The sequence below is a fragment of the Chiloscyllium plagiosum genome, chromosome 10 (assembly GCF_004010195.1).
Source record: "Chiloscyllium plagiosum isolate BGI_BamShark_2017 chromosome 10, ASM401019v2, whole genome shotgun sequence".
Classification (NCBI taxonomy): domain Eukaryota; kingdom Metazoa; phylum Chordata; class Chondrichthyes; order Orectolobiformes; family Hemiscylliidae; genus Chiloscyllium; species Chiloscyllium plagiosum.
The window spans coordinates 57831133-57843131 of NC_057719.1; the positions used below are offsets into that span (position 1 = coordinate 57831133).

General features: G+C 38.8%; 1 protein-coding gene across 5 annotated transcripts in view; it reads right to left on the reverse strand.

The window, feature by feature from the left end:
* The window catches only part of slc25a21 (solute carrier family 25 member 21), a 523053-nt gene that overhangs the window by 37909 nt on the left and 473145 nt on the right, over nt 1–11999 (reverse strand). For all 5 annotated transcript variants that reach the window (XM_043697850.1, XM_043697849.1, XM_043697853.1 and 2 more), the window contains one exon: nt 3024–3083. In XM_043697850.1, the coding sequence (XP_043553785.1) occupies nt 3024–3083 (60 nt within the window). The remainder of the gene's footprint in view (nt 1–3023; nt 3084–11999) is intronic.

The window sequence follows — 11999 nt, forward strand, 5'->3', positions numbered from 1 at the left end:
AAGTCCTGGAAACCACTGGCATACATTGAGCAACACCAGTCATCCTGAAGCTCACTGGCATGGGGTTCCCACCAAATCCATAGGCCAAAGGCCTTGTTTCAGGACCATCATATCTCTAAGACTGTTTTCCAGGATACCCTCAGTTGTCTCTGGCATTGCCTCATGAACATTTGTAGATAGTTAGTTCTAGTTCTGAAGATGTGGTGATGTGCTTGTGTCTGCTTATAATGCCTTATTAGAATTCTTCCTGAACAATAAGGCTTTTGAATCTACCCAGGGGTAACTTTCACTATTGGTTTGCAGTAATGGTAGAGAAAGAATCACCTTCCACCTGGAACTAGTCAGCCCCCAACTTTTTGACTTTGAGTCCATTATTCCTGACCCTCCAAACATCATTGAGTGCTTTGAAATCTCCCATCATAATTTTTATGCTGTGACAAGCAACAGTAATCAGGCCATCTCTCCATCTTGATCCTACCCCAAAGACATCTCCTCTGATCCTAGACCCTCTGCCCGGCATCCTAGACATACTTTTGCAATGCATGGATCTTCAATAGTCCTATGAGTCCTTGCAGCATTCCTACTTCTCCTGGATTGTACTGACCTTCCTCCATAATTGTGAATTTCCCGATGATAGGGTCCTCCTGTTGATATCTAGGTCCTGATGTTGAAAAGCACTTTAGGCCCCTCATTTCACTTTGGTGACTACCAATAACTATCCTCTCCTCTGACGATAACAAAACAATGCTTCCAAATCAAAAACCCACGCCTTGCCTTGACTATCTCATTCCAATTTAAGCCATGGACACTTCCTTGTTTAATTATCTGACAATCCTCTTCATGGTCCAATGCCTCCCTTTGATTACCTTTTGACCCCCTCTTTGCCGAATGCAAACATCTTCCCTCAACACTCTTCCCCAATTCATCAATGCTCCTGGCACTGAATCTCAACTGACAGTCTCCTGCTCCAGGCCTCTGTGCTGCAGATTTCCACAAAAGCAACTGCTTTAGTCAATCAAAATGGACAAACTCAACTGAGACATGCTATTTTTAAATGATAGGGAAAGTGCATGGTGCTATGAATTTTCCATGTGGTGTTGATGGAATCTTGAAGTTAAGACTCAATTTCAAAAGGTTTTAAGATAATCATGAGATGCAAATATATTGAAAATAGGAAAGTGCCATTACCTCATGGCATGAGGTCACATCTGTAGCTGCAATGCCATTGACTTAAACTCTAACCCACCATCAAGAAGCCAATCCTCCTTAAATAAATCACCCTGCCAACAAAAAATCCCAAGCCTATAGGCCCCACTAAATATTGCCTTGTAAAAGTAGATTAAACTGGATATCTTATCTTGTCCACTAAATAATTTCTGCTTTGGTTGTGTTGGATCACAGACTAATAGTCAAATTTGATCAATTTTTACATGTGTGGTTAACCATGTAATAATGACAGATAAACTGCTTTTATCTGCTTTGATTGAGGGACAGATGTTTTGGAAATAGCTCCTCTGATCTTCTTTGAATTGTGCCAACTACCTGAACAGACAGATGGGTCCTTGATTTAATATCTCATCTGAAAGACAGCACATCCAACAGTGGTCATTTGGTACAGCACCGAAGTACTTTATGTACTGTATCTCCTGCCAAAGGCACTGGAATAGGAAGTGTAGTGCCACTGATGACATCACTTTGTACCCATACTACATTGAAAGAAGAAGTTCATGCCAGGCTTATCATTGTTGGGCATTTGTTTTGTCACTTGCTTGCTATCCTGCTCACCATCTCATTCTCTGCTTTACCCACCTTGCTTGTTGCCATACTTGCCACTACATTAATCACCACTGCACTTTCTCACTTCTCTGTTCACCACTTTTCTTGCTACCCCAATCACATCTTACTTGCTGTACCTCTTCACCTCAATACATGCTGCCCCCCCCCCCACTCGCTATGGAGTCGGAACAAGGTGAGTAGTGAACGGGGGCTGAGAGACGTGGCAAAAGAGGAGCTGGGAATTGGGCAGCAATTCGCAAAATCATTGAAGTTTGATAAAGAAAACTACCAGCAGTGTGGCTAGCAATGATGTCTCAGGCACTGTCACTGCATGTGTGGCAAGTACATCGTCTGTAGTTGCATAGAGGTAAATATAGGCAACTTAAACCAAAACCTTCTCATTGGGATGTGTGAGTGCTACTAAGTGAGTTATAGTTGAGACAAAATGGCTTATAATTTTGTACATACCAGTGCAGAGGTATTAACTCAGCAATTTTATCTGAAGGAATGAAGATCAGATTTAAATTTCATGAGTTGTAGTCACTTATTTTATCATTCATTCTTAATTTACACATAACATTTAAACATTCCTGCAGCAATATACTCTTGTATTCCTGTAACTTTGTGAGGCCCCTTCAGACTATGATACATGCCCTGGGTGCTTAAAAAACAGAACCTTTTTTCTGAAAGCCTGCACACAAACCTAGTGATTGATCAGTCAGCAATCTTACTACAAAACAATTTGGCTTTGTGCCATGACTTAGCTGCTGAGCAGGTTTTCCCATAAAATTTCTCCTCACCTAACTCTGTTCAGCACCTATGTACACACCCACAGGTAAACAGGAAGATGAAAGCAGGAATGCAAGAAACAAAGATACTAATCCCAGTACTGAGTGACAACTCATGAGCAAACCTACAGTGAAATAAATCCAGCAGACAACATTTTACTGGACTATTACAAAACTTAACAGTATACAGAGATTTGGTTGACCTGAAAGTAACTTAAATAACATGAAAATGTCTTTAATTGAAGTCTTTAGAAGGGAAATGACATTTAACTAATAATAACAAAGGGATTTAAATGAAACCATGTGTTGCGTCAAAGAACCATTTATTGTTGAACACTGTAACAATAAATTATTCACATTTGTGTCAACATCTTTAGGGAAATGCCTATTAATAAAATGTTTATCACTACCTTAACTGGATGTATTAATAATAGAAAGAACTGCAATCTGTGTACTTACCACACCAGAAGGCAATGAGGCATAACTTAATATCTTCTTGTATTGTTCAAAAGTTAGAAACTGGAAACCAAATCATAAGGACATAACCATCAGTTTGAGAAACTTGACTGAGCTCTTTGGATCTCTTACCTTTCTTAAAAAAATCATAATATCTAGCTCATGACTAAAATAAGATGTAAGTATAATAAGTCAAATACACAATGTGAAATCTCTCACAATAAATAAATAGTATTTCACAAATGCCATATTTTCAAAAACATATATACAACATACATAGCAGATGCAATTTGTTGTGGGTCTTTAGTAATGCACTAAAAAATGAACAATTAGCTTGAAAAATATAAACAAGAGGTAATTGCATGTCTTCATCTAAAAAGGAAGCAATTAGTGTCAATATTTAATAGCCACTTTCTCACAAACAGAATGCAATTCAGTCACATATTCAGTTAACATCGTTTAAAAGAAACTTCAACTTAAAATCCATCCATTTATATTGTTGGCCAACTCGAGGTATTCAGACTGGCAGGCACAAAGGCATGTTAAGCAGTTAAAATAAAAACATAAGCTCTGCATTTTCCACCCATAGTCACTGAATAGACAGAACATCCAGAGTGAGTAAAAGACATTTGCCTACTTAAGCTTTTTATTCTATCTGAGCTCTTTCCTCTCATGCTTCTCAATCTATTCTTTCCACATCAGCAGTGCTTTCCATTCGACATTTCTCAATTCCTTTTTCTCAACAAATATTGATTCAGCTGCCTTTTAAAGGTGTCGATTGACTTTAAGTCATTAATAACTGGACTAGTGTTAATTCGTAAAAGGATTCACAGGCTGATTAATAGCTTGACAGAATCTGTGACGTGGCTCTCAGACAGAGTTCATCTGAATTTTATTAGCAAATTGCCATTTTTTTGTGGAAAACTGTAGTAAACAAAAGTCATTGACAGAGAAAGCAGAATGGAATTCCACAAGGCAGTGTGCTAGCAGTAATGTTGTTAATTATTCCGATGACAAATCCATCCACTCTGGTATGAGAAAATTCCTATATGCAGCTGATTTTCTGTAATGGCTTTAAGCAGACTTCTCCAGGTTGGAGGGTTTGAGCTATAGGGAGAGGCTGAATAGGTTGGGGCTGTTTTCCCTGGAGCATCAAAAGATGAAGGGTTACCTTATAGAGATTTATAAAAGCATGAGGGGCATGGATAGGGTAAATAGTCAAGGTCTTTTCCCTGGGGTGGGGAAGTTAGAGGGTGAGAAAAAATTTAAAAGGGATCTAAGGGGGCAACCTTTTCACACAGACAGTGGTGCATGTATGGATTGAGCTGCCAGAGGAAGTGATGGAGGCTGGTATTACAACATTTAAAAGGCATCTGAATTTGAAGGATTTACAGGAATATGGGCCAAATGCTGGCAAATAGGAATAGATCAATTTAGGATATCTGGTCAGCATGGATGAGTTGGACTGAAGGGTCTGTTTCCGTGCTGTACATCTCTATGACTCTGTTGAGGAAACCCTGACTGATGTCTGGCTGACCTGACACAATTCTATATCACGAATGTCTATTGACATTATGGGTCAGTTGATAAGTTGCATAATCAGAGCCAGTGAGCTAGACATAATCAAAATGTACAACAAACAGTCCACTATACAACAAAATTAGGGCCAATCCAATCAAAAGCATAGGTCCACATGTTCAATTTAAGATTAGAAAAGCCAAATAGAAATTATATTGAGAGGTATGGGAAAGGTACCTCATTATTGCTTCAATCCATCTACCCAGAAGACCACAAGACATAGCTAAAGTTGGAGCTAGGAACAGTATCCCACAAAATTGGACAAACTCAAGCGGGGAAGTGATCCAAACAATATCAAGTCTACAGCTCTGGGTCTCTTCCTCTGCTACTAATTACTTATGTATTGCATAAAACATGTAAAGAAATTGAACTCAGTTTTTAATTCTGTACCTAAAGCCTACCAAAATAGATAATCCATCAACTGTTAGGTAATGCCATTCAACACACACACAAAGAGCAGACACAGCTGTAAGGAAAAGATAATCTAATGATCTTTATCCCAGCATCATTCTGCTCTGCAACTAGCTGCAATCTGTCAACCTTCTTAACTCAGGTGTAAAGCAGTGTAAACCCTTCTACCATGTGCATTGATCATATCTATAGAGTGAGCTATGTAATTCTGTATACTTAATTCAAGGGCCACAGAAACATAGAAACAAGGAGGAGTTATGATCATGGCTGATCCTCTAATCTCAATGCAATATTCCTGCTTTCTCCCCATACTCCTTAATGCCTTTAAAATCTAAAAATATATCATTGACTTCCTTGAATATACTCATGAATTTGGAAACCATAGCCTTTCGTGATGGAGAATTCCCTACTCCTACTGTAGGTCACTCCCCCTTCAGTGAAGAACTTTCTTGTCAACTCAGTCCTAAATGACCTACCCCATATCCTGAAACTGTTTTTGAATTCCCATTTTTGAATTCCCAACCCAGGAAAATATTCTCCCTGTAAATGGTGTGTCCAGATCTGTTAGAATTTTATATCCCCACTACATTTACTAAACTTTAGTGAATACAGGCTCAGTTGAACCAATTTCTCCTCATACGATAGACCTGCCATCCTCAGTATCAACCTAGTGAACCTGTGCTATACACACTCTACAGTGTATTCTTCCTTAGGTATGGAGACCAAAACTGCACAGAATACTTTAGGCATGATCTCACCCAGGCCATATATAACTACAGTGAAGCACCCCTACCTTTGAATTCAAATCCTCTTGTAATGAAGGCCAATATTTTATTTGCCTTCCTAATTGCTTGCTGCACCTGTCTACCTTCATGACTGGTATATGAGGACATCCAGAGCTCCTTTGCAAATCCACATTTTCCAACACATCACCAGTGAAACAGTACTCTGCCCTTCTGTCTTTCATATGAAGTGTACAATTTAGCCATGTTGCACTGCATCTTCCTTATGTTTGGCTACTCACTCAACTTTGACTTTACCTGGTGAATGAGCAGCGCTCTGAAAGCTTGTGATTTCAAATAAACCTGTTGGACTATAACCTGGTGTTGCATGACTTCTGACTTTGTCAACCCTAGTCCAACACTGGCAACTCCACATCATCAATTCATATCAATATATTATCCCTATACTATATGCCTTAATGCTGCACAATAAGTTCTTATTAATGACCTTATCAAAAGTCAAATTCAAATAAAGCACATCCATTGGTTCTTCCATATTTATTCTACTAGTTATATCCTCAAAAACTCCAGTGGGTTTATTAAGCATAATTTTCCTTTCATAACCAATGCTGGCCTTGTCCAATCCTGTAAATAATTTTCCAGTCCTTTGCTATTATGTTTTTTATGATCGACTAACATTTTTCCTATTAATAATGTGATTATTAATTCTCTGTCTTTTCTCTCCTGAACTTTTTAAATTCGTGGGGTTATATTTGCCATCTTCCAATCTGCACAACTACTGCAGAATCTATACAATTTTGGAAAATGACTGCCAATGCACTCAATATTCCTTTAGCATTCTGGGATGTAGATTATCAGGCTCTGGTGATTTGTCAGCCTTTAATGCACTATTTTCTTACTAATACTGATTTCCTCAACTCTGCTCTTTCACAAACATTTCTGGGAGGGTATTTGTGCTCTCTTTTGTGAATGCTTACTAACATATGTGTTTAATTTTCTGCCATTTCTTTGTTCCCCATTATAATTTCACAGTCAGTTTTTATATTCCCTGCAATTTTACTCATGTATTTTACTTTAACCCTCTTGGTCAAGCTTTCTGTCCTCTTCTGCTGAATTCTAAACTGCTCCCAATTTTCAGGCTTGCTGCTTTTTCTGGTAATTTTATATGCCTCCTGTTTGGATCTAACACTAGCCCTAATTTCTTTTGCAAGCTATAGTTCAGCCACCTTTTCTCTTTTTTGTGTTAGGTAAGAATAAATAATTGCTGTAATTCATATATACATTCTGCCAACCCTTTTAAGACGGTTCCCCAATCCATCCTTGCCAATTCATATCTCAGACCTTCATAGTTCCCTTTATTTAGATCCTCCCAGGAGGAGTCTCTGCACTATGGCTAATTTTCAGGTCACTTATGCATTGGTTTTACTCATTCAAAACAATATTTCAATGAACGAACAGTCAATCCATGGACCAGGTTGGGGAGAAATCAGAAGTAATTACTTCAAATGCAAGTTAGATATATTTCATTAATGCATGTTAAAATTACATCTGATTGCATCATGCACACTATAAAGATCTGCAATCCTGGGTGCATGACTGAACTATCCATATTTTAGTAGCTAACTACAAGCAGCAGCAGCAAACATTCCTGCTACCCACAATACTCCTATTTCGTTCTCATCTTATCTGTAAATACTCATCATGGGAACATACTAAAAAAACAGCCACTTTGGTATTTACCTCCACTATCAACTGAATTGCTTGACTACATGTTAAAAAAATCTTGTTTTTTTTTCCAACAGAAGTAAAACAATATATGTCATAACTGGAGTGTTTGATAGTACAAGGAGTTTGTTATGTTCATTGGACACGATGATGGAAAGAAAATCATTTGGGATGTTTAACAGTTGATCAATCTGAATCCTTCAAAACTGAAATTGCTTCCCAAAGTGACACACTAACATAGAAAGTGAATTGCCAATACTTACTATTTACAAATAAATAAATACAACTCCAGTAGAGACAGCCAGACTTGGGCAACTGGTTAGTACCACTGAACTGCCCAGCTCTATTTCACAGGATTATTTCTTTCCTCAAGCATCAGTAAAAACGCATACTAGAGTTTGTGCATGTGTCCAAGTTTACTTTTCTAATATAATGAATTAATTCTAGTTAAAATTTAGCAATTGAGATTTCAAATTACAATTGGTAAAGAAACATTATTCTAAGTTCCATTATCTTCCAGTAGAAATTCCAGCACAGTTAACACATATACATATGGACTATTTCTTAGCTGAGGGGATGTCTGACTTTCCAGAGTCTCATTCACGAGACAAAAGATGTTAATCAGTGACTTTGCTGATCCATAATAGTCTTCAATCCTGGGGACACATTTCTACTATTCACTTTGCAACTGTGATAATGAGTGAAAAGTACACAATGCAGGAAGGAATGTATCATGTTACAACTTCTGGTTAACTTGTGGCCTGCCAAAAGGCCATTTCCCGAGCAGTTTTTTTTTTAGCAGTCACAGTTTACCATTGCCTACCATTCTCAGGGGAAGGAAAAGGAGGCAGGTCACAATTCCAAATCAGCTGGAACTGAAATCAAACCCATGTTGTTGGCATTATTCTGAACAACATGTTAGCTATCTTGCCAGACTAATATAAAACAAAGAACAAGGGATGCTGGAGCTCTGAAACAGATTGGCTTGTTCGAAGGTCTGCTGCAGTTCTCTGAAACTTCATTCAAGTTGTATTAAAGGATCATAAGCCCTCCAGGTCTCAACCCGCCATTATCTTCCTCTTCCCAACTCCAGTCCTAACGTCCTTACCCTGCTTATCAGACCCAAGCTTATCTCATGCTCTGAATGCTCTCATGTGACTTTATTTGCCCATGTACCCTCCATGATCGTTTGCATCCTCCATGTCCACTAATCTAGTATTCACCGCAGAACCAATGAGCCCGGTATAACAATGCCAAAATTTGAAGTGATTTGGAAGTGTCAGTGTTGGACTGGGGTGGACAAAGTTAAAAATCACACAACATAGTGCAACAGATTTATTTGGAAGCACTAGCTTTCGAAGTGCTAACTCTTCATCAGGTGGTTGTGGAACATGACCATATAACACAGAATTTATAGCCAAAGGGTTACAGTGTCATGGAGATGTAATGATATTAAACAACTTTAGTTAAAGATCACACAACACCAGGTTACAGTTCTTAAACAAATTTAGATTAAGTCTTCCATCATTTAGAATGGGGTATGGCGGTTTAGGTTCTTTAATATGTAAACCTCAGAATTACATTCTCAAGGTGGCATCAACTTATCTAATAATAGGTGTCATGTCAGCTCAGACAATGTATTGAATGTGTGAAGGTAAAGTCTGTACCAATGTTGAGTCAATTCTATTTCTAAAGTGAGGTTTACAGAATCTTACGTGGATTTATGCAGTTTTTGGGCAAAATAAAATGTAATACTGCAAATACAAATTATTATTTGACATATTATTAGACAAGCTGACACCACCTTGAGAATGTATGCAAATGCAATGTTCCATTTGCCTTCCTTATTAACTGCTGATCTTGGATGCTAGATTTTTTATGATTCAGGCACAAGCACTCCCAAATCCCTCTGTTCTATAACTTTTGCAGCTTTTCACCATTTAAATAATATTTGGCCCCTCTATTCTTCCTGCCAAAGTGTAAAATCTCATATTTCCTTACATTAAATTCCATTTGTGAAGTTTTTGCCCAGTCATTTAATCTGGGTATATTTGCTGATGATTACACAATATATATGACCATTCATGACATGAAGCAGTCCACGTCCATGTCCAAAAACATCAAGACCTGGATATAATTCAGATTTGGGCTGACAAGAAGCAAATAACATTTGCCTCAGACAAGTGGTAGGCAATGATCATCTCTAATCTAACCTTCACTCCTTGACATTCAATCACTCCTTGGCATCACTATCACGGGATTCTCGCCCTATTACTATCTTGGGGGTTACTGTTGACTAAACACTGAACTAAAACAGCCACATAAATACACTGCCTATAAGATCAGGTCAGAGACGTGAGATCCCCCTGTCTCCTCGAAGATTGTCCTTCATTTCCAAAGCCAAGCTAGGAGTGCAATTAATTACTCTCCACCATCTTGGATTGTGCAGCTGCAACAACATTCAAGAAGTTTGACACCATTTGGGACAATGCAGCCTATTTGTTTCACACATCATTCGCCATTCATTCCCTTCACTACCAATGCACAATGGCAGCATTGTGTACCATCAACAAGATGTACTGCAGTAACTCACCAAGGCTCATCTGACAGCATTTTTCAGACTCCCGACATTTACTGCCAGAAGAAATATGTCAGCAAAATCATGGGAACACTGCCACCTGCAATTTCTCTTCCAAGCTACATATCAACTTGACTTGGAACTAAAATAACACAAAGAACTGTGGATGCTGGAGGTACAAACAAACAGAAACATAAATTGCTTGGAAAACTCAGCAGGTCTGGCAGTATCTGTGGAGAGAAAACAGAGTTAACATTTTGAGTCCAGTGACCCTTCTTAGAACTCCCTACCTAAAAGCACTGTGGGTGTTCTTATACTCCAAGGACTGCAGCTTACCACTATGAATGGAGAATAAAGATTAGCCTAATTAGCAAAAGGCAGATATCATAAACAAATAAAAAAGTTAGGCTTATTAGCAGAAGAAGGAGGCTTATGTGTTGATGAGGCAAAAATGGTTCAGATGAGGCGATGGAGAGTTACAGATCAGCTAGGAAGGATTTAAAGAGAGAGTTAAGAAGAGCAAAGAGAGGACACGAGCAGTCTTTAGCAAATAGAATAAAAGAGAACCCTAAAGCTATCTATAGGTATGTGAGGAATAAAAGGATGACTAGGGTAGGAATAGGGCCAGTCAAAGACAGAAGTGGGAAGTTGAGTGTGGATCCTGTGGAGATCGGAGAGGTGCTAAAAGAACATTTCTCATTGGTTTTCATTCAGGAGAAGGAGAATATTGTAGAGGAGAAGAATGAGAGATGAAATATTAGACTAGAAAGGATCGAGGTTAGTTAGCAACAGGTGTTATCAATTCTAGAAGAAGTAAATGTAGACAAGTCCCCTGGGCCGGATGGGATTTATCTGAGGATTCTCTGGGAAGCTAGGGAGGAGATAGCTGAGCCTTTAGCTTTGATATTTGAGTCATCATTGTCCAGAGGATTAGAGGATTGCAAATGTTGTGCCCTTGTTCAAGAAGGGCAGTAGAGATGACCCAGATAATTATAGATCAGTGAGCCTTACTTCTGTTGTAGGAAAGGTTTTGGAAAGGATTATAAGAGATAAGATTTATAATTATCTAGCAAACAACAATTTGATTTCAGATAGTCAACACGGTTTTGTCAAAGGCAGATCGTTTCTCATAAACCTCATTGAGTTTTTTGAGAAGGTGATCAAGCATGTGGATGAGGGTAGAGCAGTTGACATGGTATACATGGATTTCAGTAAAGCCTTTGATAAGGTTCCGTATGGTAGGCTGTTGGAGAAAATGCAAAGGCATGGGATTGAAGGTGATTTAGCAGTTTGGATTAGAAAGAAGGATCTGTTTTGGGACCACTACTGTTTGTCATTTCTATAAATGACTTAGACGTAGGCATTGGTGGATGGATTAATAAATTTGCAGGTGACGCTAAAGTCAGTAGAGTAGTGGACAGTTTGGAAGAATGTTATAGGTTGCAGGGGAACTTGGATAAACTGTAGAATTGGGCTGAGAGGTGGTAAATGGAGTTCAATGCAGATAAATGCAAGATGACGCACTTTGGGAAGAATAACAGGAAGGCAGAGTACTGGGTCAATGGAAAGATTCTTGGTAGTGTGGATGTGCAGAGGGATCTTGGAATCCATGTACATAGATCCCTGAATGGTGCCACCCAGGTTGATAGTGCTGTTAAGAAGGCATATGGTGTGTCAGATTTCATTGGGAGAGGGATTGAGTTCCGGAGCCGCAATATCATGCTGCAACTATACAAAACGCTAGTGCGGCCTCACTTGGAATATTGCGTACAGTTCAGGTCGCCATATTTCGGGAAGGATGTGGAAGCATTGGAAAAGGTGCAGACGAGATTTACCAGGATGTTGGATCAGTGGTGCTGGAAGAGCACAGCAATTCAGGCAGCATCCGAGGACAGGCATGTTGCCTAGTCTGGAGGGAAGGTCTTATGAGGAAAGGCTGAGAGA